Below are 27956 nucleotides of genomic sequence, written 5' to 3' on the forward strand. Positions count from 1 at the left end.
TAACTGCCAAGACTTGTGAATTGAATTAAAAAAAAACAAACAACAAACCTCTATACTGGCAAACAGACAATAAAAAGAATTGTAGCATCATTTATAAACTGTAGGATTCATAATAATTCAATCATAAGCTAGTTTAGTTAAATTAATTTTGGAAGTTCTGTACAGTGTACTTTAAACTTTGCAAGTTTGTGGAACCCAAACAATTAAATGTGGGATTAGGATTTGTAATTAAGACACGTTTGGCTTGGTTTTCTACAACAGCATTTCCGTAGCCTCTGTGCTGAAACCAAATCAATTATTTTATCAGTAGTTGTTTTTATCTTTTTAATATAATTTTCAACCTCTCAGTTGACTTCTAAGAAATGCTAAAATCCCCTCTTCCCCAGGGAAAAAGAAGCACAACGCAGAAAGACCCAAAAAGCTGTTCATTACTGAAGCTAAATTACAGGCAACAGGAAAACCCACCATAATTCACTTACATATGCAAAAAGTTTTGTTTTCACCACCTAAAATAATATTTTTAGTTTCCAGTTCTGCTATGCTCTGCAAAACCCACCAATTTTGCTCTCATCCATTTTATAGAAATGCTTTACATCAAGACTTTTGTTTATAGAAATCTGATTTTAGAGTAAATTGGAAGTGCATACTTGGATACATGAGTTTGCTCTCTTTTTTCCCTTTGGCTTAGAACATTTGGTCTATGTTACAAATGTAAAATTAGTTAAATTGTAACTACCAAGAACTGAGTTTATGCTAACCAGGTCATTCCTGTTAAGGGAAGCAGAGCTTAGCACGGGGATAAATAACCATTTCCCCACTGACAAGCCTGTACAGTTTATTCTTAAAAAAAAGCCAGACAGACAAATCCTCATATTTATTGAGATTTAGGTAAAACATTTTTAGTATCAAATAGTTTTTTCTTTTAAAGTGTAGTTTTTCAAATTAATTTCCACAAATATTTCCAATTCCTAGTAAGTTCCGGTTTTCAAGCTGAAATTAATGTGCTTCAAAACCTTCATTTTACATAAAAAATGTCTCAGCCTAATTTTTAAAGATTAGGCTGAATAGGAAGTGAGAGATACCATCTCTTGTGTGCACTTCTGCCAAGGAGAAGTCTTATTCTTGAAAGATTTTATAGCTTCTCTGAAAACAAACATAAAAACGAAGGGCCTATGGAGGCCAAGTAAGAAAGTTACTTTATAACATGAAACAAGTCGATGCATTTAATTGTTGTTATTATTCAGTTATTATTTGCTCTCTGACCCAAAGAGCTTAAAGTAAAATAAAGTTCAACCTTTCTTTGATTTCCTGAATGGTTTTGAATCTGATTCTTTGACTGTGTAACAGAGCGTAACACTTTGCTGTATTTTGTTTTTGCAAGGAAGTTAACAAAATACTATATATTTTTCAGTAAAATGTGTGAGAGCTGACAGAATTTGCCACCATGAAAACTATTTTTGGCAACTTCTGCTTATAGCCTTCGAAGTAGGAACTAATAGTATACTTTATTTACAAAAGTCCTTCTATCAAACCCGTTAAAAGGAGATTTATTGCATACTTGCCTGTGCACTATCAACTGAAGGAACATACAATTCTACATGTTTATTTCACTGATTTTAAATTTTTGTATCTTCTCAGGAGCAAGCCAGTAAATTCAGAAGTTAAAGAACAGTTAAAAAGCTGCTTCAGTAGCAGACATTTTTAACTTTGCAGAAGAAAAGATATATGGTGTCATTTTTCAAGCTAGGTGTGAAGAATAATTTATAATCCTTTGTTAGTGGTCCTAGTAATAACTTTTGTTGATGGATGGAAGGAGATTTCATTGGTATTTCCTGTTTTAAATATCCTTTTATCATACATATACACTCATAGCCATCTTGTCCCCCAGCTCTGTGAGCAGAGTTGCATGAAGAGAATGAGAGATCATCTCGTTCCAACTTCCCTGCCATGGGCAGGGATACCTTCCACTACACCAGGTTGTTCAGACCTCCATCCAACCTGGAATTCCAGGGATGAGGCAGCCACAGCTTCTCTGGGCAACCTGTGCTAGAACCTTACTGCCCTCAAGGGGAAGAATTTCTTCCCCTTCTAAACCTTCTGTCAGTTTGAAGCCACTCCCCCTTGTCCTGTCACTCCTGGCCCTTGTCCAAAGTCCCTCACCAGCTCTCTTGGAGCCCCCTTAGGGGCTCTAAGGTCACCCTGGAGCCTTCTCTTCTCCAGGCTGAATAACCCCAAACTCTCTCAGCCTTTCCTAATAGGAGAGGGGTTCCATCCCTCTAATCATTTTCATGGCCTCCTCTGGACTTGCTCAAGAGTGTCATTGAGCCTTAAGAACATGTAGTGTATTGAGAGGTGACATCATGGCATGGTCATTTGTCTTCATTAAATCAGTGCTGAAGCAGAGTAGGCAAAACTCTTCCCTTACCCCCTTGACAGTTGCCTTTTTCAAATTTGATGGTGAGGGTTCAGGAAAGAGCTGCTCATTCTTTTGCATTGCCATTGTTGCCGGAAAGGTCAGGAAGGAGGTAGTAATTTTGTTATTTAAAAACACTATCCAAATTTTGAGTTCATCCACCTGACATTGGTAAATTTAATGCCCTTTGTCATCCTGTGTGAGGAGTTAGCCCAGGTGCCTGCCAGCCTGCGGCTTAGGATGTGGGTTTCTTTGGGCCAGCCACATCCAGAGCCAGGGGGAAGCAGGCAGGGTATGCAAAATGGACAGGGGTTGGGGCTGCCTGTGGTCACCCTGTCTTGCACACATTTTGGATGGGTGATCTGTGGGGCTTGTCCTCTTGTGACATCACAGATCAATATTGTCAGGCTCTGTGTCGGTGATGTTACAGGCCAGAAGTAAATTCACAGAATCACAGAATATGCTGAGTGGGAAGGGACCCACAAAGATCATCGAGTCCAACTCCTGGCCCTGCACAGGACCATCCCCAAGAGTCACACCATGTGCCTGAGAGTATCAGCCAAACGCTTCTTGAGCTCTGGCAGCCTTGGTGTTGTGACCACTGCCCTGGGGAGCCTGTTCAATGCCCAACCACCCTCTGGGGGGAGAAAGTTTTCCTAATGTCCAACCTAAACCTCCCCTGACACAACTTCAGGCCATTCCTTCAGATCCTACCACTGGTCACCACAGAGAAGAGATCAGTGCCTGCCCCTCCTCTTCCCCTCACAAGGAAGTTTAACTGCAATGAGGTCTCTCCTCAGTCTCCTCCAGGCTGAACAGACCAAGTGACCTCAGCTGCTCCTCACACAACTTCCCTTCAAGGCCCTTCACCACCTTCACTGCCCTCCCTTAGACATTCTCTAATGGCTCAATATCTTCCTTACATTGTGGTGCCCGAAACTCCCACAATATTCCAGGTGAGGCTGTGCCAGGTCAGAGCAGAGCAGGACAATCCCCTCCCTCAGCTGGCTGACAATGCTTGGGCCTGATGCCCTCCAGGACACAGTTGGCCCTCCTGGCTGCCAGGGCGCTGCTGACTCATATCCAACTTGCCATCAACCAGGACTCCCAGGTCCCTTTCCCAGCACTGCTTTCCAGCATCTCATTCCCAGTCTGTACAAACATCCAGGCTGCCGCATCCCAGGTGCAGAATCCAGCATTTCCCCCTGTTGAACTTCCTATGGTTGGTGATTGCCCAGTCCTCCAATTTATCAAAGTCTTTCTGCAGGGCCTCCCTGCTTGTGAGGGAAAGTGTAAAGTCTTGGTTTGAGGCATTTCTAAAGGTTTTGTCTTATGAGTATGAAACTACTTGTTCTTTCCTTTCTCATGAGGTAGTTGTCTCCCAAGAGTCTCTCATTAACCATTATTCAGTAGTAACTATTACAAATAGAATGTACTTCTTCAGCATCTTCAAACAGCTTTGCCTAAAATTTTAGTCTTTTTTTTCCCAGAATGCAGACAATACAGGGCAAATCTTTTAGCAGGGATCTCGTCATTTGCCATTCCAGCATTTTCATATTTGATGGCAGTTCTATTCTGATTACTCTGTTCCTGAGTGCTTACTCTTAAGTGTCTTGGAGTGAAGAATTTAAATGCAATAAAGAAAGGCTGCACTTTGTCCTATTCAGGAGGTGAACCTCTTAATGATCATAAAAAGTTTTCAAGTGTTTGTAGTGGCATTTTCATGTTGGCTTTTTTTTATTTTGCCACATGCCATGTAATTGGTTTTTGTGGACTAGATGCTTATGAAAACAGTTATGTTTCTGAACATTGTTTAAAGTGAAAAGGAAAGAGGGCTGAAATATGAAAGGAAAAGTAAAAGAAAAGAAAAAGATGAGTTTTTCTTTGCCTGAGAGCTGATATTTGAAAAGTTGCATCCTTTAATGCCTCTCTAAAGAGGCAATGCGAGGACTGCTGGCTGATTGATTGCCTTCTGAGAATGATGTCCCAGTCCCAGCATTGCAAGGGGGTATTTTGGTGACAGGATTGCAGCCTGTAGCTCTGACTGGCACACAAAGGACTTGCCAGTGGCACTTCCCACTTCCTTTTCCAAACTACAGATTTTCTCCCCCATTTCCTGAGAGTGCAGCACAGACTGTTGTCTTGCCCCCAGTGATATAATTACCTGAAAATTGTGTTAAAACTCACTTAGTTTAGCAACAAAAACTCTGCAAATAAACACATTTGACTCCACGTGGGTTTTCCTTTGGAAATGTTATCTTGTAAAGCAAAATAAACTTTTTGAATAATCTTGGGAGTCTTCAGAAAGCTGAAAGGGGTGGGGGGAGCTTCCTGTGCTGAGTAAGGACCAAGCAGAATCACACACACAAATGGTCTTCAGGGCATATTAGTGTGTTTTTCACTGGGGACTTTAAAAGAGGATTCACAAGAACTTTATCATCTCCCCTGCATCATATTTGCTGCAGAGCTTTCTGACAGTGCCTGTCCCTCCCTGGTACTCCAGCAGAGCTCAGGCCTGTGGGTTGTCAGTGTGTTTCCTCTGGTGAAGTGATTATAGGCATTTACACTCTGTATTGAACATCTATTCTTTATGGCTTTGGTCTACAAGTTAGGAAGGTTCTTTTACAACGTTTTGCAGCACCAGGCATGGGAACAAGGTGCTCATATGTTATAAACTTAAAATGATAGAGTATTTTGTGCCAGGGCTTACTTTGTTGGGGCTTGTTGGTTTCTCCTATGAAGCTTTTCAACTTGTAGCACATGAAAGCCTCCCAGATATGCTAAACACCCTGGATCTCTGTAGAGATGCTAATGAAACAGCAGTTAAGAGATTAAAGGCCTTTGGAGTGTACAAGCTGGATGAAAACCAAGTCAAGAGAGGAACTAAACAGTCCTCTTTGTATCCTCATCTAACCTGATTTGGTTTTGGTTGTTGAAAAGGTCTGGGGGATATTTGGAGCTCATGATGCCTTGCTTCTGATAAGCACAAGAAACCACAACAGTAATTACAAATCTTCAATAATTGAGACAATTTTGTTTGCTCCTCTGTATTCAGTTCGGTAAAGTGTATCTTTAGCAATGTGTTTAATGATAATTCCTGTGAATCTACATTTTCAAGTCTGTGTTAATGCAGCTATTCCAGTTTCTCCAGGTTGCATAAAAACATCTGACATCGAGGTATGACCACAGCTAGTTAATGCATTTTTCAGTATCTCTTGACTTATGTTTACATGGACTGAAATTATAGTGGAGGTCATATTCTTTAAAACATAAATTGGCATATTTTCAAACTTGGTCTATTTTTCGAGTTGTAGAAATGCATCCATTTTAGACTGCAGGCTCTAAGATCAGTTGTATCTGAAGTGGCTACTTAAGGGGTACTCTCACTGTTTAGAATAGCTGTTATTTCATGGTTCCCCACGTTCAACACGATAATCCATGCCAGTCTTATCTTGGGCTTTACCTGTGTGGTTGTTCCATTAATTGGAATATAAGAATATGGTAGAAATATAAAGATGTGATTGTATGTTAATTGTGCTTGCACATTAATCAGTCTCACCAGCAGTTCTCTTGTGATTTTTTAGTTGGTGAAAAGGCATTTGAACTCATAACCATATTTCCTACGTGGTGTTTTCCCAAGCAAAGTACCTCTGCTTATTGTATTATACAAAAAAATTCAGAATAAAAATCATATGTAAGGGCAGTAAAGACAAGATGTTCCACTCACTCTGCTTATGAATTTGGAAGAAATGATGAGAACATTATTTCCATAAAACTGGGGATAAGGTAGGATGTATTGTTTCAAGCTCGGGTAACTCAAAAATAAAATGACAACACATATGTTATGTCACTCAATGCTACCTGATTCTTTTTCAAGATAAGATGTTTATCAGTGGTTTAAAACATAGGACTTTGTATTTTCAGAAGCATTATTTACCACTTGCCTTTGCAATTTGTGATGATACCTTGATAAGTAAAAGTAACATCCAGAGTCATTTTGGAATCTAAAACATGTAAGAAACCTAAAAGATACCATCCGGCTCTTACTGGTTATAGACAGCTGTGGTATGTTGAGTGTATGATTTTTCATCAGTGAACACTAGAAGATCAGTGTTAGTGACATCTTCTGTGTGACTTCTTGTGTATTCATCATGCATTATGCAATGTTTGTCATTGTTATTGGTTAAAACGGCTTCCAAAATGCAAATGCTTAAAAATCTGTAGCATTATTGAGGTCATGTTATTTGAAATATCCTTGAAGTATTTAGTGTTTTAATATACTCTTAGTTTTTGTCACATGTATTAGCTCAAAGTATAACTATCAGACTAATTACATCAGATTTATTTTGAAGCAAAGGTAGTGGAGGGACAGGAGCAGATCTTGATTGTTTGATACGTGGCCTCATGTGAACTGTCTATGTTTTAATCTAAATATTCCCGTCTGGCTTTTGAGAAAAGAGGGATATTGTGAAAACAGTGCCAGGAACGATTCCAAATCATACATAGTGTCTGCATACTTTATGAAATAAAATGTCAGAAGGTGCTTGGTCACTGGTAACATTGAAAGTTAAGGTCTGTAATCTATAAAAAAAAGTTAAGGTCTGTAATCTGTAAAAGAGAAAGGGTTCAAAACCAGCATCCAATTCACATACTGTAAAAATCTAAAATCCTTTTGGAGTTTGTGCAGCCTAAAGATCTGGTCATATTGCTATGACATTGACCCTACATTTGGTCAGCTGAGTAGCTTTCTGTATTCCAGGGGCTGTACTGACTGAATCTCTTGATGGTTTTCAGAGCGTTGAGTCCCACAAGCAGGTTAGATACTGACTGGAAACTGAAGTGTAAATTAATACTAAAACCAAAGCATATTTTTGCCAGTGAGATAGTCAGTGGAGTAGTTCAACACAGAGAAGCAGTGGTGGGTTCCTCATCAGCCTAACCTTTGTGGTCACAGATGAATAAGTCTTTATGAAGCAGAGCTCAAAAAATAACACTTGTGACTATGAGTTGACCCACTTTCTGTGAAACTTCTCCCTTTAGCAGTTAGAGGTGTGCCCAATTTTCAGGAAAAATTTCTGTCTTTCTTTCTTATCAGTATTACCAGAAAAAGGGGAAGGTAAAGTATGAAGGCCGCAAATTTATGGTGCAGGTTGGTTTTTGTTTCAGAGAAAGAGTTTCAGTATTATCAATAATCTGGGCAAGGAGATCAAGTGCACCCGTGGCAAGTTTGCAGACAACATCAAGTTGGGTGGGAGTGTTGATGTGCAGGAGGGCAGGAAGCCTCTGCAGAGCAATCTGGATAGTCTGGACTAGTGGGCCAAGGCAAACTCTGTGAGATAAGGCCAAATGCTGAGTCCTGCACTTAAATCACAACAACCCCCTGCTGTGCTAGAGCTGGGGACAGAGTGGTTGGAAAGCTGCCCAGCTGAAATGGACCTAGGGGTGCTGGTTGGCAGAGGCTGAACATGAGCCAGCGTGTGCTCAGGTGGCCAACAAGGCCAATGGCACCTGGCCTGTGTCAGCAATAGTGTGGCAGCAGGACCAGGGCAGTGACCGTCCCCCTGTGCTGGGCACTGCTGAAGCCTCACCTTGAATCCTGGGTTCAGTTTTGGGCCCCTCAATACAGGAAAGACATTGAGATGCTGGAGCGAGTCCAGAGAAGGGCAACAGAGCTGGGGAAGGGTCTGGAGCACAAGTCTGATGAGGAGCAGCTCAGGGAGCTGGAGAGGCTCAACCTGGAGAAAAGGAGGCTCAGGGGGGACTTTATTGCTCTCTGAAACTCCCTGAGAGTGTAACCAGGTGCAAATCGACCCTTTCTCTCAACAAATGATAGGACAAGAGGAAACAGCCTCAAGTTGCACAAGGGGAGGTTTAGGCTGGATATTAGGAAACATTTCTTCACGGAAAGGGTTGACAAGCATTGGAACATGCTGCCCATGGAAGTGATCAATTCACCATCCTTAGGGGGATTTAAAAGACCTAGATGTGTAGATGTGGCTGAGTTTAGAGAGGAAGACAGAGAAAGGATGCAAGGATTTGGCTGGAAAACTTACTGATAGAAATCAGGAGCTGGTGAACTTGGAGAACTGTGTCTTTCTGTTTTCTCTTTTATCCCCTAAGGTGTGATGTCCATTTACTGTTGTGCCTTGTGGTTCCAATTCATTTGAATGCTTGCATCCAATTGAAGTTTAAGCAAATAGTTTTTTACACAAGAGGAGGACCTACTTGTACAACGTGAAAATCTTTCAGCCTCTGTAAAATTGACTTTGCAAGCTGTGGTTTACATACAGAAGCCATTCACACACATGCAGGAAGTTTTCCTGACTTTTGCTAACGACAGAAAAGTCAATGAAATTAGAGAATAAATGATTCGTTGTAAATACTTAGTGAACTGTGACTAAGCACCTTTTAATAGAAAGTGTCAGTGTTTTAATTCCAGGGGCTAGACTGTTCATGAATAGTTATATTTTATAAGGTACTTTGTCATTGCTTGTGAGATATTTACAGCAAATCTTTTTTTAGTCATTTTCTTTTTTTTTTTTTCATTAAGAAAACTCATGAGAATTTCCTGAACGCACAAAGCAGGCTCATGGTTGCACAGTATGTCCCTGAAAACAGCTTTCCATGCAGTTTGCATTTCCTTCCATCTTGATGGGCTGGGGTTTCAAGATGAGTGTTATTCCATACCTACCTTTGTAGATAATGCTTTTATGGGAAAGGAGAGGGGGAAAAAAAGAGAGAAAAATGTTCTTGTAGTTCTAAAACCATGTTTATACTCTTTACTTTTCTGTAAGTGTCTGGAGAGATGCCAGAAAAAGTTCCTACTGGTCAGGATATACATATACAAGTCAGTGGGGTTATTTTGAAAAGAAAGAAAAAACACCCCATCTTATTATTTTTGTTGCTTAATTTTTAAGCATTACAGTCTACTCCCTGTCAAAGTGATGGAAGAACAGCAGCCATTAGATGATGATTAAGCTTCTGGGGAAGAAAAGGGAGGAAAACCCTCATACATGGAAGTGATTTTTCCATCCAGCTTTGTGCAATTTTGTGTTTTTCTCTGTCAGCCACTGATGAGCAAATTTAGTCTCTGTAAATCCTTCTTAAGCTGAGGTTTAGGAAGGCCCTCAGTTGCAAAGTCTTGGAAAGAGATTCAGCGAGACTGCTTTGCTGAAATCTTACAGACAGCTAAAGCCAATAAGGGATTTGGTGTTTTCCAGGCATCAGGCAAAAGCTCCTGAGAATTGTAAAAAATACCCCTCTCTTGGAGGAGGAGGGAGATGTCAGGAGCCTGAACTCTGCTGCATTTCAGAGGGAGGCAGGGACTCTCTTTAATACATCAAATCCCCATCTCCTGGGACTGTGTTCCTAAATAAGACTTGCTCGTACATCAGTAAGTTAGCTCAGTTCAGAAGCTGAACACTTTAATTTGTAACTTCTGAAATATTCAGTGTATTTTTCCTTAAAGGTAATGTAAAGCATGTTTGCATGGTTAGGGGCTGGACTGCTCTCAGCTATACCTTCATAAGCAAATTGAAGTTAGTGTAATTTCATGGATAATTAAATAAAAATAAAAATTTTAGAAGTATAAAAATAGACTTTTCTTTGTTCAGCAAATGCTCACCATTTAATATTTTTATATAATAGTATTTGTCTCCAATTGATTTGATGAGTCTCTTTTGATTAGTCAAAGGCAAGATGAAAGTAAGTAATTAGAATTAAGGCAGTGGAGGCTAACTGGGAAATTCATCTAAATGCTAGAAAATTCCTTTTTTTTTTTTTTTTTTTTTAAAAAAAAAAAAAGGTAAAATAGAAAAATCCTGATGGGTCATGGCCAAAAGGTTTTTGGAAGTCTTTTTTCTCTTTTTAGATTGGTGAGCTAGCTCTACAGAGATTTCTACTGTACCTAGTAATCTCCAGGTGCAGTATGAAGCTAAGATTTTTTAAAAAATATAAACTCACAAAAATCAAGACCAGAAATTTCACATTTTTTAAAATCCCATTTATACCTTGGTTAGGTCTTTTTTGTAAGCTTAATCAGTAATTGCAACCTCATGAGGTCTTTTTCCTTTTTACATTTACTTCGTAGCAGAAGGCTAAAAAAGTGCAACTTGCTGTTTGTTCCTTCCTCCTCATTGATAACAAAGAACTTGTCAGCAGAATTTTCTGAGGAAGACAAAATTAAGTTGTTCATTTTAGTGAATGGAGAAATTGAAGTGCTAATACTGTGGCTCTTGGGTGGGTTCCCTCCCACCTCCTAAGAAGGAGATTGTCCTGTGCATCTCCTCCCCTGCCCGGCTGAAGGACCACCTTCTTCTCCCCCTGGCAGCTGAATATCACTTCTGTTGCCATCCCTGGTAACCACACTAATTGCTTACATGGAAAAGGAATATTAGGAAAACATGAAGTGAGGCTAAAAATACATCCAGTGTGATATAGCAGCTGGAAACAGGGAAAGCCAGCACCTTCCACTGGCCAGATCTCCACGGACCACCAGCAAAGTGCTCCGGGGGCCACTGCAACCATGAACCTCATAATGTGCACTGGAACATTTATATCAAATATCACCTCCTGCTTTTTACCTTGACCTCAGAAGAACTTCCCCAGCAAGCGATAAACAATAAACTTACATAGTGTGCCCAGCAGACTTGGGCTCTAAATAAACTCTGGATGGTGCCACACATTTTCCAGGAAGCAGAGCTCACCATAGACCACACAAATCTCGGCCACGAGCACCATCCCTTGTCTGGTGAGCGAGGCCAAGCTGCAGCTCGAAGAAGCGACCACTGTGCCTGAAGCACAGTCAGGGTGTTTTAAAGGGAAAAAAAAAAAAAAAAAGAAAAGGAATAGCTCAGTGTTTTGTGGCTGCCCCTTCCACGGCACCTGGGGTGCCCTGGAATGTGGCTCTTGCTCTTTTCCTCTCTGACTCTGAAACTGAAAGGAAGGAAATGAGAAGTGCTCAGTAACTGCAGCATGAGGGGAGACATTAATTATTCTTCTGTAACAGATCATTCTGATACCAAAAATTACATTTGCTTTTGCTTCTGTGGTGTGTGATTCAGTGAAATCACAGCTTTTCTTGGGGAATTTGGTCTCTCTGTGAGTCCAGCTCTTGCTTCCTTGGCTCCTAAGGAGGAAGAGAAGGGGGGAGATGGGATGCTGGATGTCATTCTGTCAAGCACGTCAGGTCCTCACTTTTGTCTGTAGAGATTAATTCTTGCTTTAGAAGTTTGGTTCTTTTTAAAAACTGTTTGAGCATCTGAGGGTTTTGTTTAAGATGCTGTTCATGTACTTCATTTTTTCAAAAATGTTTTTATTCTGCGATCACAGAAATGTGCAGTAAGTAATTAGAAATCTTCATTGGAATGACTTTTGTACTTGTGTGCCTTTTTTCATTTTGCGTGGCTTATCTGTTTTGATAAATAAGGGAGTTAGGATTTTACCTGATATAATTTCATATTGTGTTCTGCAGATACAGATAAAAAATCAAAGTACAGTATCCATGATAATGATTTCCTTTGTTGACTCATGTACTGGACATAACACTGGGTGGACTGTGTATTAAAAATAAAACAAACAAACAAAAAATCTCCAACTTTTTAAATGCTTATATTCGATTGCTGATTTTGCCCCTACTTGAGCAGTCTGAAATTTTTAAATTAATAATTCATGTATTAATACTAATTCAATCTATAATTTTAGAGTAAATTCTCTCTGAATTGTCAGTTATTCAAATTTAAATGCTTGTCATTAAACACCAAGTCATGCACATTTTGCCTGAATGAGCACAACTCGAATTTGTCTTTTTTTTTAATTGAGAAAGGTCAGAAAAGACAATTTTTTTTAAAAGGCGAATTTGAATGAATAACACATTGTTCTTTACACTGACCCTTTTTGAACTGTCATCAATAAAGTGAAATAGGTAACTAAGCGTTTCCTTCCTGTGAAGTTCTGTCAAACTTCAGTGAGTGAGACTTGTCCCCTTTTTTTATCTTTTATTCTTGACTCGCAGGTTTGATGTGCTGCACTGTAACTTCAGATCCTTCTTTTCGATGTTCTTAATATATTATATTTAAACTGACAGTGTATATTTGGTCCTTGCAATTTGCTTCCTTCCTTTGTAAATGTAGTATTTTTCATGCTTTTGAAAATTAAATTTTTGAATGAGGCTCTTGAAGTGCTTATGCGACTTTGCTTGCGAAAAAATCTCTCTAAAGGCCAGATATTCACATCTTCTCTTTCCTGCTCTCCACTGAGCCACTTATTGGAAGAAAAAAACCTATTTATTTTGAGAAACGTAAGAAAGCTGTTTCTTATTTCCTTTTGATCATCTCTGAACTCAGAGTGATTATTTAATAATTCTAGTGCACAAGGGGATCAGTGTAGCCTATTGCTTCTGTGTTTGTCCCCTTCCTGAAGTCATGGGAGGGACCTGGGGTGAAAACAGAGAGGGCAACCATCTACACTGTCCTTTGGACATATGGGAAAACAGGGGTTTGATCTGTAGATTGTGTAAATAAGAATATCTTTTGTCAGTATTCCCCTTTAGGCTTTTTGTTTGTTTGTTTAGGTGTTTGTTTTTTTTTTGGTTTGGTTTGGTTTTTTATATCCCATATATTTAGTTAAAAATATATATCATGTCAGTAATAAAATGAGAAAAATAACTCGTATTTTTAATAAGACATTAATTGTCTAAGTGATGGTTTAGTATCTGTGCTCAGCTTAGCTGCTAGACAGCACATTTTGGACAAAATAAAAAACTAGAGTGTAATTAGTAGACATGGATGTGGTCATCTCCCAGAGTCCTTGCTTCTGTTTTCGTAGCAAGTAGATCAAGACTAGGGTGACTGTAAAACATCAATATTTTATAAAACTCTTCTTTTCTTGTTCTAGAAATTCTGCCAAATTGTACTTAAATGAAGTCTTTGGAGGAAAAAGGCTGTGAGAGTTCTTTACTATAAATACATTTTTGTGATTTTAAGAAGAATGGGGTATTTATAATGGATTGAACCAGAGCTTCTCTGCTCTGTGTTATCTTTATAATGTTTGCCATAAAGTGCTTCCAGGCGACATCTTGACTTCTGTAAATTTTTTCTTCCTTCTCGTTGGTGCCTGGAACAGATTATTGTGGGTTATAACATTTTAAAACATCTAAGTAATCCATTTGAAAGCAGGAAAAGGAGCACACCATTGATATGTAATTGCCCTGACTTTCCAGAAAAGATTTTATCAGAGAACTTCCAGTTTCTTACTCTAGGGAGAAGGTTGCATAGTTTGAGTTCTGAAATAAAATACATTTTTAAAGCACTGAAATGTATATATCTTACAGTAGAATTTTACTCCCAGAAAAAATGAGAGTATTGGTGAGTTCAGTCCTTCCTGAAGTTAAATCTAAATTAAAACCAAGTATTTGAAAGAGCTATTCTGTATTTTAATTTCTTTTGTATCTTTTTGTCTAGTGGATGTATTTTATCTGTGCCTAGCGGAGAAATAATTTCTATTTTTCACTCACAGGTTCAGTGATAACACAGAGTAACCACTGTCCCAGCTCACAGTGGGTTTGGATTTTGGGAACTGGGGAGTTGTGGTGCTGTGTTACTTGTAGAAGGCATGAACTGCCTTTCCCCAAAGTTGTTCATTTTAGTTTAGAGCACAGATTTCCAAGCTGTGATCTCTGAACCATTGATGATCCAGAAGTCACATTAAGTATTTCACAGCACTTTTGTCAATATGTATAATAGATTTTTATAAATCAGGTCTAGAAATACTGCAAATATTAATTTCATAGTTAGATTCTACAGTGTTCATGAGAAATGCTGGCATTCGTGGGGCCTGTTTGGTCTCAAGTATTTCCGTATTTTTGAGATAGGCCATGTTTTTTGACACCTTTTTCCATTTCTCCCCATTATTACAGTGCTACTGCAGCACCTCTCTGGCACAAGTACTGCAAAGGTGAATAATGAGAATACAGGCTCCCTACATGCAGGGGTGGACATTTTGGTTTACTATTAAAATTAAATTTAATTTGCTAATTTACTATTAAAATAAATCTAATTTGCAAAGCCTGATGTGTCAGTAGAGCACTTGTTACCCCCTGGCAGTGGGAGGCACAGGAGGATAACTTGGTTTTTCTGTCACCAACCACTGTGGAAAAGTTGCTTCTCTTCTCCAGGCATTGACTTCAGGAAGGGTAGTAAAATAAAAAACTGATGTTATAAAACATGTTAACACCTGATAAGGAGGTGTGTTGTTTGAGACTTGGGTATAATTATCATCGTTCAACACCCACAGATCTCATTCATAAAATCATGATGTAAATTTTTAAAACAGTGAAAAACGGCCCTGCTGTTTTGAAGAATATAAAAAAGAATAATATTATTTCTCAAAAAATTAGCATAAAACATGCATCCTCGTTTATGTTTTGTATCTTGTGGATTAGTTTAAATTGTCTTGTGGTTTTAATCTAGATTTAAAATAGCAAGGGATTTCCACATTTGGTTAACACTTACAATGTATATATACAATGAAATGATGTTTTGACTTCCTGCTCTCCTCATCACTTTTTCGCCCTGTCCTCATGAGAGCAGACTGGGAATTCATCTCTCTTGGCTTTGTAAATTCCAGTTGTGTTTGGGTACATTGTTGAGATGAACTTTTTCCTGGAGCAGAAGTGACTGATCCTAGTCCAGTCTGCACAGTTGACAAAGTCAGTTGTCTCATTTATTTCCTGAAAAACCGAAACCCTTTGTGAGTGAGCAAATGGAACATATTATGTTATGCAACTGGAATAAATTATATCTTCTTCCTTGGCCAGTCATAAGGATTTGTAAAATTAATTTATGTTTAAGACACTTAACTGTTAGAGTTTGGTGTATTCTGATTAGTATACAATGGCACTGAAAAGGGGTCTTGCCCACAGCTTTGTATTGGGATAAATCTGCTGATTTACAGCAGTTAGGAAGTGTTTACCATAATATAAGAGGAAAAAAAAGAAACCACGGGGTGAAGTATATTGTTTTTCATTAATAATGGGGCTTTTAGAAGCACCTATATGACATAGCTGTCCAAATTCTCACATTTACTTATTTTACAGAGTCACACTCCTCCTCAGCCAGTGTGTTTTGTACATCCCACAGTTTGCAAAGAGTAACCAAGTCAGTTCACTGGAACCATCTGTAGAAAGATTATTCTGCAGAGCTTTTAGCAAAGCTTAGAAAATTGGGTTTTGATGGAATTTAGCCATATTCACTCTGAAACATATATACCTATAAATAGTTCGTTGAAAGTAGACTTCTGTAGCATTTTGCATCAAAATCGACAACGTTTTGCATGTTGACCCTGGGGGAGGAAAAAATACTTAAAAAACCTTTTACTCAAATGCGTTTTCTAAGTTGTGTTTTTATATACATGTAATCATTTTTCATGTCTTAACGGTAGTCATAAAAGTTTAAGTATGGATAATCTTACAACACTTTCTGCTTGAAATTGAGCTTTAATTTACATATTTATTCTTCCAATAACATAATGTACAAGATTCTGCCTTGATTTTCTGTACGATATTGCTTATGAAGAGAAGTCCTGGCTACTGGGGGAAGTTCATTCCTGAGAAGGAAGAAAATGTCATTTCTATTTCCAAAAACGACAAGAAGGAGGATCTGGGGAATGACAGACCAGTCATATTCACATTGATCCCTGGGCAGGTCATCCTAGAAAACATTTCTGAGCCTGTTAAGGATAAGAAAGTGATTGTGAGATGTCAGCATGGATTTATGAAAGGGAAATCACGTGTGACCCATCTGATGGCCGCCTGTGATGAAATAACCAGTGTATGAGATGTGTATAACCACATAACCAGGGTATGAGGGACGAGCAGGGAATTCTCAACTTCAGCAAGGCTTTTTTCACTGTCTCCTGTAACATCCTCTTACACAAACTGATGAAACAGATAAATAAATGGACAGTGAGACAAACTGAAAACTGGCTGAAGGGCTGAAGTTCACAGGGTTGATACCAGCAGCATGAAGTCCCTCTGGAGGGCAGTTGCTGGTGATGCATCCCAGGAGTTGATCATGGGGTCAGCACTGGGTAATGTCTTCATTAGTGACCTGGCTGATGGAACATGACATAAGTGCACCCACAGCAGTTTGCTGATGATGCAGAACTGGGGGGAGTGGCTGATAGACCCAGATGGTTGTGCTGTCATTTGGAGGGACCTCACCAGGGTGGAGAATTGACCCAACAGGAACCTCATGAAGTCCCATAAAGGGGAATTCTTCAAGGGATAGCCTCCAGAGGGGAATAACCCCAGCCACCTGACCAGCTGGAAGGTTGCACATGTGGCAGCAATGTGCTCTTGGGGCAGCACCCTGGGCTGCATTCGGAAGGACGCTTCCAGCAGGTGAGGGAGGTGATCCTTCCCCTCTGCTCAGCACTGGTCAGACCCCTCTGGAGTGCTGGACCTATTGCTGGACTTCCCAGTCCAAGAGAAACACAGAAGTCCTGGAACAAGTGCAGTGAAGGGCCACTAAGATGGTTAAGGAACTGGAGCATCTCTTGTACAAGAGAGGCTTGAGAGAGCTGGGACAGTTTATCCTGGAGAAGAGGAGGATCAGGGAAACCTTATCAATGTCTATAAATATCTGATGGGAGGGAGTAAAGCTGATAGAGCTGGGCTTTCTTCAGTGGTGGGCAGTGACCAGACAAGAGCCACTGAGCACAGACTGAAATACAGGAAATTCCACTTAAAAGTAAAGAAAACACTTTTTTACCACGAGGGTGGTCAAATGTGTGGGAACAGGCAGCACAGAGAGATTGTGGAGTGTCCATCCTTGGAGAAACTTAGAACCCAACTGGATGTAGCCCTGAAGAAATTATTTGTGAAGGGAATTGAACTGGATGTCTCCACATATCCAACCTCACCTCATCTGTGATTCATGGAATGGAAGTGATAGAGCGGTATCTTCCTTTTTTCCCCTTCTGTACTGCAAGATAGTGATTTCGTAGGTATGAATTTATTAAGGCAAAAATGGGATAGAAAATTCTTACTGCATATATTATAGTGTTTTAAAAGAAGCGTTAACAAAAGTTACCCTTTATAAAGGGAAAATTTAGGGTATTTTTTTGTTTCCACAAGTTATTGAAACATTCAAGATCAGCTTAAGAAGAGGATTCAGAAGGTTCATGCTTAAAACACTTTATTGAGTCAAAACAGAATGACCTCCCGTGGAGTTGGGAGACTTTAGCATCTCTGAAATTTATCCCTGAGGATTTTGTGTTATTCTTGATTTATGGTGGTGTCACTGAGGACAGAGTTTGTCTTTTTGTGAGAAGAATTGAACTTTTCTTTTGGCAGGATGGTGGGCATTGTTAATCCTGCTGCCTGGCAGACCTCACCATTTAAAAACTCAGGGTGTAGACAAACTACTTCCATTTTCAGGTAAACAAAGTTGCTCTAACTAAAGTCTTACATTGTTTAAGTTCTGGTGCAGCAGTGAACTTGACTGATGCCTTTGGATGATGATTTCCACCCTGATAATTGAGAAGTATCTGTAGGGAACTGTTAAGTAAGCATTAAAAAATTTCAATAAGCTCAAAATAATTATTCATCATGAAGTCTCTTCCTGGTTTTCCAATTTTAGTAATTATGAGCATCAGTGAAGCTCATTTCGGACTACAAATACGGAATTCCAACAACCATCTGTTAGTTGCAGGTGACATACATCATAGATTGGGGTCATTTCTCTTTTTTAAGTATTTTAATTCACATAATCAGGATTTCCTTTTCTGTACTTGTCTGACATCACAAGACCCCTCCCCAGTTTTTGGTTAAGCTTAGTTTTTTGTGTTTCCAGCAGTGAAACTTCTCTTCCATCTGTGGTGGTTACAGAGGGCTTTAGCTCATTTTCAGATGTTTTTCTTCTAATTTGCTCTAAATGTTCCTTTTCTAAATTTTATCCGTTTACTTGTTGCTATGTACTTTTGAATAATTAAATGGTATTATGTAATATTTCTCTTCTTGTTGTTTGTGCTTTTCCAATATCTGCAGACATCATCACGGCTTAATTTTAGACTGGAAAAAGCCCCATTTTGTATCTGACATTTCAGTTCCTTCCTGTACTTGCTGTTCTCACTAGAAAAGATTCAGTAATTTAGTAATCAAATTCTTAAGAGTTGATCTGATAGTATTTAAATACTAAGGCAATAGGATGTCTTCACTTGCTGAATAAGTAGATGGTAATTAGTGACTTCCTAGAGCTTCTCTTGACTTCATGGGAGCAGGAATCAGGGAGTTACTGCTGTTCACATCATCAGGGTAATGAGATACATCCCTCAGTTATTAGACATGAAAATGTGGCCAATTGTCCTACAAAGTATAGGTCTAAGAAAGGGAAATACATGGTCTCCCTTCAGCAGTTAGACGAGGTATCAGTAGCACTTGGAAGCATTATAGAGATACAGGAATACTACCTGGGGGCATATCCCATGGGAAGGGATGGGATAGACAAGCAGAAAAGACCTCGTAGAGGAAGCAATGCTGGAAGGGACGCTGAAGTCAATACCAATTAACTTCATATGCAAAATAATGTAATTACTGTTATCCAGTTAACTGAATATTACAGCCAGTTATCTACCTATAAATCGACTTGGACATACAAATTGCCTGGTCTGTGCAGCTGTGTATGTACAACCTTAACTTTAGTAGTACCTGTTTTAAAATTGTTGTAGGTTTTGAATGCTTGTTTTCATTGTAACTTCAACATAATTTTTCTAAACTTTAAAGAGAAGTCTAACACAGCTACAACTTACAGTTTGACTTCTATATCTCTCCTACTAAGTCCTGGTAAAAAACTATGTTCTGTGTGAAGTATGAAAACTGTGCATACTTGATTTCATTATTCCAAGCAGATAAATATGTTAGCTATGAACTCCGATTGGAATTAAGATTACCTTTTCTTTTAAAAGGGCTTTGGTAGAAGTTACCTGATGAGCAGATAAACATATAAATAGCAATATAAATTCCAGTGCTTTTCCAGGTAGCACTAGTAGAAGATGCTGGTTGGTTAACATAACTCAGTGCTTTGATTTGGTCCCTATTTCATTAAGCTCAGGCAATATAGAAAGCAAACTTATTTAATTTTGAAGTTAAAGTCTCAGTAAGTTCACTGATGGTATTAGGAAGGAGTGGAGTCTACAAAACAGCAACCTGTCACATCATCTCTCTCTGATACAATGTATCAACATAAAATAGAAATTATTTTGAGACCTTGTTGTTTACCCCTCTCTTCCCTATTGAAATAATCCTTTTACTCAAGACAGTTTATTCCTCCTGGATTTTGTTCTTTCCGCTTCTGCTCTCTGTACAATGTGTCCTCCTGTGCATGTCTGATCAATTTTCTGGTTTGGCACCAGTCATCCCTTTCCTTTCAGTCCCTACTTCTGCCTGATTTGTTTAGCAGCAGCCATGGCAAAGACAGTGTAGAGAGAAGAGCTAACTTTAGCTTTTGAGACTTTGAAAAAGGTACCATCCTTAGCTTATTTTCCCTGGGATGTCTGATGAAGTGATAGGCTCATTTCCATACTCATCAGAAAGAAATCTGTATTCTTTCAATTTTTTGTCATCAAAGGGGCCAGATCTCCACATTTTTATCCTTGTCTTCATAGTCAGTGTCTTATGGTACCAAGGCAAATTACTTCAAAATATTGTATTACTGATTTTCCAAAGTTTGATTTTATTGATTTTTAACGGTTTGAAGTGCTTGTCCTTCTGGTGTTCAGATTGCTGGAAGTTTTCTGGATGTTCATGTACTCAGTACTGTAAAAGTGATCTTCTTTGTCACCACCTGGCTGTCAGGTTTCCAATAAGTCATCCATTTAGAAGGACACTTGCTTATAATATGGAAACATCTCTGAGAATTAATATGCTACATATTCCAAATGCATTCCTGCCAAACTGCTGACAGAAAAGAAATTTCTTACAATGCTGAGGAGATGTGAGCCCAGGTGTTAGCCACTCCAAATATATCTAGTAGTTGGTTTGTCCTCTGTGATTTTATGGGATCCTTGCCTGGTTTTAGATTTGTAGCAGTGAATTAGCTGATTCTGTACCTGGTGAACACTTAGACCGTGATCAGTGGTAAATGCAGTAGCCTCAAGCTCAGTCACTCAGTGCTGGAGGGCCTCAGTCGTCACATGCAGAGACACACAAGTCTCTCTGGCACTTGCAGGCACATGAATCCCTGTGATCCACGTTCCCAGTCTGGTTGCAGAAAGGAGCAAATAAATACCTCTGTACTGAAACAGAAGAAGTATTTGCTTGCCCAATGTGAGATTGTATCGTAGAACTATAGAATCATTCAGGTTGGAAAAGACCTCTGACATCATCTAGTCCAACCACCAACCCAGCACTGCCAGATCAACCACTAAATCATGTCCTTCAGTGCCACATCTGCACATCTTTTAAATACCTCCTGGGACGGTGACTCCCTGAGCAGCCTGTTCCGGTGCTTGACAGCTCTTTCTGTGAAGAAAGTTTTTCCTAATATAGAATCTAAACCTTCCCTGGCACAAATTGAGGCCATCTCCTCACATCCTGTCACTTGTTACTTGGGAGAAAACACCAACCCTCGCCTGGCTACAACCTCCTTTCAGGGAGCTGTAGAGAGTGATAAGATCCTCTCCCGGGCCTCATTTTCTCCAGCTCCTTCATCAGACTTGTGCTTCAGACCCTTCCAAAGCTTTGTTTCCCTTCTCTGGACTCGCTCCTTGTCGTGAGGGGCCCAAAAGTGAACACAGAACTCGAGGTGAGGCCTCACCAGTGCCGGCACAGGGGGATCGTCACTGCCCTGGTCCTGCTGGTCATGCTATTGCTGGCACAGTCCAGGTGCCACTGACCTTCTTGACTGCCTAAGCACACACTGACTCTTCTTCATCCTTCATGTAGAAACAGAGAAGGAAAAATGTTAGGGATTTCTAGAAAAGAAAAAAAAAAAGCAGCACATATTTCCCACCAGACTCCCTCACTGCTTTTATACTTTCCCTAGGCTGGATTCGTCACATTTATTCAAGGTGGTAAAATCTGCATGATTTGGGGCAGCTTTGTTATGGTATGAACCCAGTAGAAGCCCCAGTAAGGGGAACTGTTTATTCTAGCTCAGTGCACTCCCAGCCTCCCTGGTTATAGTTCCTTTCTGGCCAGGGCAGCTTTTGGAGCCTGTGGAGGACGGGAGGTTGCAGCAGCTTTCTGTCTCCACAGTCTGCTCTCCTGGTGGTCTGGCCACCTGGAGAGCTCTCCATGGGGATGTTTGAACCACGCCTGGGCCGTGCCTGGCCCACAACCTTTCTTAGGCATTTAACCCCCCGAAAAATACAGCAAAAAGTGCTTTATCTATTTCTACAGCTGCCCAAGATTTTGAGGTTCTTACAAATGTCAGTCCCTGCTCCATGAGGAGCTGTCAGACCTTATCTTGTGCCAAGTATGAGCGTGTGTTTACACATAGTACAATGATACTTCATGTAGGCACTTAGTGGCTTGGACATTCACCCTTTTGATGAGCCTGGAAACATCATTACAGGAACTTAAATAGATTAGAAATAGAAGCTAAAAGTAAACAATAAAAACGCTGCAGCAGTCTTTTCTTTCTCCATGCTACTATTTTAATCCTCCTGTGAAAATCTGGGTAAGTTGATCCCCCCCTTGTAAAAATGTTTCCTTAAAACAGACAAACCTTTGAAATTGGATCTTCTAAGAAGGCTTTGTTATTGCATGACATGTCTAATGGGTAGATGGTTCTATTACCAGGACAGTCTTCCATAACATTTTACTGCTTTGATGCCCTGCTAATGTTGTATTTTGATACATTTCCTCTTCAGTATTTACCTGTGGAGGAACAGCTCTTTCTTCTTATTTTCAACAGAATTTTTATGTGTTTCATACGAAGACTTATTAATACTTCTAGTGAATGGAAGGTTCTTTAAAAGACTCTCATGAACCATTAAAATCAAAGCACATGTGAAGTGAAATTCATAACTTATATTAAAGCATCAAGTTCAGTTTCACTTCCCAGAAGCAAGGGCACCAAATTTTGGGTGGTGGATTCTTTTTTTTTTTTAGTGTTTTCTTTTAGTTCTTAACCTACTTTGTATTCTGCAACTTTGCAAAAATCTGAGCCCTCTGACTCTTAGTTTAGTGTTTATTCTGCTATGGAGTGGTACCATGCAAAAGTGAAGAAAAAAATGAAAGAGTTAAAGTAATAAACTACTTGTGCAGTTCTAATTATTACCTCTGGTAACACAAAGAGGTAAAAAAGGTTTGTGCTTGGGATCTTAAAGCATGTTATCCTAGAAGCATGTTTGAATTGAGAAACATATCAAATGCTATACAAATACAATTAATGAATGTAGAAGCTTTACTTTTATTTTAGTATCTAAAAGTCACAGATCCATTGCAAAGAAAAAGGAAGTGGCTGTGGGTGGGTGTGGTGGTTTTTACTTTCTGCTTAAACCACCATGCCAGTATCTAGTTTTCTGTGTGTGGGAAAGAAGCTGGCAGAAGTTACGTGAGAAAACAGTGAAGGCAAACTGAGATGGAAATAACTTTGGAAGGTAGAAAGTGTGGAAGTGAGGAAGGAAGTAAATAGGTGCATCTGAAACTTGATTTTCTTTGTAATCAAGTTGTGCAGTTGACCTTAACCCTTCTTCATGTCAGCATCAACTCTGGTGTATCACAGAATCACAGAATGGTTTGGGTTGGAAGGGACCTTAAAGCTCATCCACTTCCACCCCTCTGCCAAGGGCAGGGATACTTTCCACTAGACCTGGTTGCTCCAAGCCCTGTCTGACCTGGCCTTGAACACTTCCAGGGATGGGGCAGCCACAGCTTCTCTGGGCAACCTGTGCCAGGGCCTCACCACCCTTACAGGGAATAATGCCTTCACAGGGAATAATGCCTTCCTAGTACCTGTTATAAACTTGCCCTCTCTCAGTTTGAAGCCATTCCCCCTTGTCCTAAGGGATGTCCTTTTGTATCAGAATGGATCAAAACTATTAGATGTCTGTCTGCTTTTAGAACAATGTACTGCACCATGTTTGCATCTCTTCTACCTCATCTGTCATTTGGGGAACTGTTAATTCCTTGGGAGAGAGATTTCTGAATGCAGACAGCGAGGACAGCTCAACGTAGGGGCAGCATCCTGCCTCAAAACAAAACCAGAGTTTTGTTCTTGCACTTTGTTGTCTTTGGAAAAGACAAGCCCTTTAATTTGTTCATGTGGAATGCTGAGTAAAACTGAACAGAAGAAATGTATCTTCAAGATGACGATATTGGCAACCAGGTGTTTACTACTCTCTTGCATCGTTGTTTTATTTTGCATTTGAAACTTAAAAAGACAGAATAATTACTTTTAAAAATTAAAAGACCAGTAATTAAGAATGAACAGTATATTATGGTTGTGATAACTGTTCTGTTTGGTTTTATATACCTTGTGATTAAAAAAAAATAAAAATTGTCCTTTTTGTTTACATATACACCTTATTGTAAAAAAAGAAAAGAAATATTTAAGTTATCCTATATGTGCTCTTGTTTTGAATCTGTGATGGTTTCAATATTATTTAATATTTCAATATACTATAGTAATAAATATTTCTATTTTTATATGTATTTCCTATATACTATCTAGGCATTTGCAGTTTATAACATATTTAATAGTCTCTGGATGGATTTCTGTGCTGTGCTTTTAAGTTCTAGGAAGTGTCTGACATTCTAATCCATGTACATGTGCACTGCTGCATAATAGAGAAGAAATTATTTGAGTTGTGCCTGTTTTTGAGATGTTGTATAAGATGTTATACAACACAACCATCTCCTTAAGATGCTGATAGTGTCAACAAGGGAGACAAATGATAGGAAACAAATCCAGAGTGTAATTTCCTCGTGCTATGACTATTGTAGTACAGTGGGTTATGCTCAGATGTTGCCAGAGTTGTTCTTGTTGTGCTCTTACATGTATCAGGCTGAAATTTGTTACCATTTAAATTAATTTCAAATGCTGTTTGCAGAATATTGGATATAATTTCATTATTAGATAAAGAAGAACTCTACTATAGAACTCTTGAGCTGTTTATAGATAAATTACTGTTTTATTTTATTTCAAGGTAGAAGAATGCTTTCATAAGGAAATAATTGATACATTCAGTCACCTATGAAGATTTGAATCTTGCTTGCAAATAAATTTTCACTATTTTTATAAGAATCTGTAGTGTTATTTTTGGTCTGCGCTCTTTAATTTACAATGAATATGTTTCACTGTACAAGTTTTTGTATTTTAAAAACTCAAGTTTAGGAGGAGAGAGAACATTGTATATTTAGAAATACCCTGAAGAAATACTAAAAAGCACTGGAGTTGTCTTTCACCATAATGATGTAAGAGTGAAATAGCATTTTTTTATTATGATATCCATGCAATGATATTTTCAGTGAGCCAGCGTTGGGGCATTGTATGGGAAATGCTCAGGCTCTGCCATGGATCAGAGGTGCTACAAATTGAAGGTCAAGCCTTCAGAATTTCTGCAGCCCCTGTGATGGCCACTGCCCATCCCAGGTCTAAGGAGCAGTCCCAGCCTTAGCTGGGTGACCAGCAGTCAAGGCAGGTGTAAAGAACAACTTCTGACATTTCCTAGAGAAGGAATACCAGAAAAAGAAGTAGAAGAAAAATAGAAAGAGGAACAAATACCTTACAAAAAACTCATTGACACAATTCTTTATTTTATGACAGCTGTTGGAGTGGCTTTGCCTTTTGTTTGCAGTATTGTAGGAACACTTTCATATCTTTATGACCTCCTGTCATATCATGTTGCGGTGTAGACTTTAAGAGCCTCTCATATCTTATGTATAAAAATGTTTGCCTTTAATTTTTTCCTTCTGTATCTTAGCACTAGCCTTTAGATTTGGGATAAAATATCTGTTGGCATTTTACCTTTTCAAATAGTTATTTGTTAATTTTGAAAGCGACGGGGGCTGCAGATACAGAATTATTTCTAGTGGTGCATATGCTACAGCTTTAGCAACTCTTTTCTCATGGAATCATAGAATCATAGAATGATTTGGGTTGGAAGGGACATTAAGGATCATTTAAAGAGTTGTAGCAAGAGAGGTTGCCATTGAAGACCAAGGCAAAAAAGTTATTGAGTACCTCAGTCTTGTCATTCATTGTTACCAGTTTACCAACATTGTTTATCAAGGGCATGAAGGGTGTACACAAATGTTCCTGCAAACTGGATTTTCCTCAGTTTCCTCAGTCTTTCAGTTTTTCTCACCACATGCTTTAATGTACACTCTTGCAGCTTTTTTGTTCCTTTAATCATATTACTTCAGTTTATAATCCTTGCACCACTCTGAGAGATCCATTTCTTAATACAGGTGTATTAAGCTTGCTGTTATTCATATTTTCATCTTTTTGTCTTTCTGAAGACCAGTTGCTTTGTTTCTTTTTAATTTATTTCCATAACCTTGCAATAAACCTCTTTCTTTCAGGTTTTCCCTGGGAGATGCTCGAAGGCCACTCCATGAAACTGCAGTACTGGTGGAAGACATTGTCCACACTCAGCTGATAAATTTGGTAAGAACATAACCAGTAAAATAGTCTTCACTCTAAAACTCCTTCAATCCACATGACATTTTCTTGATCAAATGGCTAATAACATATTGTTCTGGTTTTAGAAACAAATAAAACACAGCAACTGAGGGTGATGCTCTGGCCTCAAGAATCTGTAGAACCTCCTATTTGTCTTCCTTGTGGTTATGTCCTGTGCATGTGGGATATCTGCAACCCCACCTAACCCTGGCAATAAAGCTCATGGATTTGTTTGTTAAAAACTTAAAGTTGCTAAAAAGAAAAAAACTGGCAATTCATCTGAAGACTTCCTTGCTATTTTTTTTAATATTCTAGTATTTGTGTTAATGCATCATTTACTTAGAATTCGTGCTCTAATACTCCTATTATGTGGTGTTTTGATTTCTGTCAAAAAATAATGCAGAAATGTGAAACACATGAATATATTGAAAACCAATGAAAGTGTTGTGTTAATGAGGCTGTTTTGAATCTTGTCTATCGAAAGCAACTCTAAATTTGAACCTCTCTATAGTTTTTAATTAAAGTTCAACAATGCCTCCTAAGAAATCAATAGTATTTTATGACATGACACGAATTTGCCACCTGACATTTTGTATGGAAAGGTATACAACCTGTAGGTTGGGAAGCATAACAATTGTGTTTTTCTTATTATAGTCTTTAAAAGATGTGTAGATGTGGCACTTGGGGATGTGGTTTAGTGGTGACCCTGACAGTGCTGAGTTAATGGTGGGACTCAATGATCTCAGAGGACTTTTCCAACCTTAATGACTCTGATTCAAATGAAACTACCACCATGTGTGGGAAGGGACATTATATGGAACTAACATATATAGATAACACTACTACATATTATAACTAATATTTACATCTGATGAGTCCCTGGATCAGCTAGAGCTTTGAGCTGCAAGTTCCTAGATCTCTTCTCTATAATGAGCCCTTTTAACAATCAGAAGGGTTTTTAAGTTTCAAGCTAGGTCCTGGTACAACATTAACTAGAACTAAAAACTTCTGTAAAATGGTAAAATTCAGAATGGGGCACAGCGCATGTTATAAAGAGGCATGTGTATGTATAATATATATTTACATGTGATTCATATATATTGTATATATATTTATGCATATATATTACTATCTACTTATATGTATTTTTATTATATATATTTTTAATAGAAATACACTATACATGACTTTCCCTTTGCCCGCTGTTTGCCTGCAGACAGGTGTTTTCCTTCAGCTTTGCACATAATCCAGCAACCATTCAGTAGTTTCCTGCATCTCAGCAAATGCCTTGGCATCCCTTCCAGCTCTGGGCAGTTTCTTTCTGCTCATACCTCTGCAGCCCAACAGTGTATCCCTGTCTCTGCAGTCTCCTGGCATCTCTGTGCCGTGGATTCTTTCCTTATTACGCTCCTCTTGGTCTGTCCTGAACGTGCCCCGTGGCTCCTTGGAGGGGACCAGCGTCTCTCCCCTCTCTGCAGGTTTCCCGCTGGTTAAACACGCTGCTCCGGGCATATATATTTGTAATTCTTATTGCAGCTTGAACTCTGACAAAGTAACATTTTCTCTCCGTTAATGACCCGTGTAATTTATGCAAACCGGTGGCCGCGGCTCTGCTCTTCCCTCTTCCCTCAGCAGTAACGCGGTGGAGTCTGCGCTGCTCGGTCCCGCTGAGCTGAGCTCTACACCAAACCCTGCCCTTGAGAAAGTGCAACCTGTGCCCGTGTGGGCTCTGCACTTTAATCAAAGCCGGGCACTTACTCGGGGGCCGGCGTGACCCGGGGTTAACCCTGCGTGGGGTGTAGGAGCGTGTAGGATTTCCTGACAGAAGGAAGAATGGGAACGGAGCGGCAGATAAACAGCTTTTCTAACCTTTCCCCTCCCAGCCCGAGACAGCACTTTATTTGTGAGGAAGTGAA

The 27956-nt window shown here is 39.2% G+C and overlaps 1 protein-coding gene across 13 annotated transcripts in view; it reads left to right on the forward strand.

Moving 5' to 3' along the window:
• Positions 1-27956, forward strand: part of SUPT3H (SPT3 homolog, SAGA and STAGA complex component) — a 301102-nt gene that overhangs the window by 106299 nt on the left and 166847 nt on the right. For all 13 annotated transcript variants that reach the window (XR_004356086.1, XR_004356087.1, XR_004356089.1 and 10 more), the window contains exon 3: positions 25941-26025. Coding sequence is in view for 8 of the 13 variants with exons in the window: in XM_032683161.1 (XP_032539052.1) it covers positions 25941-26025 (85 nt within the window). In the remaining 5 variants the exon portion in view is untranslated. The remainder of the gene's footprint in view (positions 1-25940; positions 26026-27956) is intronic.

The sequence above is a fragment of the Chiroxiphia lanceolata genome, chromosome 3 (genome assembly GCF_009829145.1).
Source record: "Chiroxiphia lanceolata isolate bChiLan1 chromosome 3, bChiLan1.pri, whole genome shotgun sequence".
Lineage (NCBI taxonomy): Eukaryota > Metazoa > Chordata > Aves > Passeriformes > Pipridae > Chiroxiphia > Chiroxiphia lanceolata.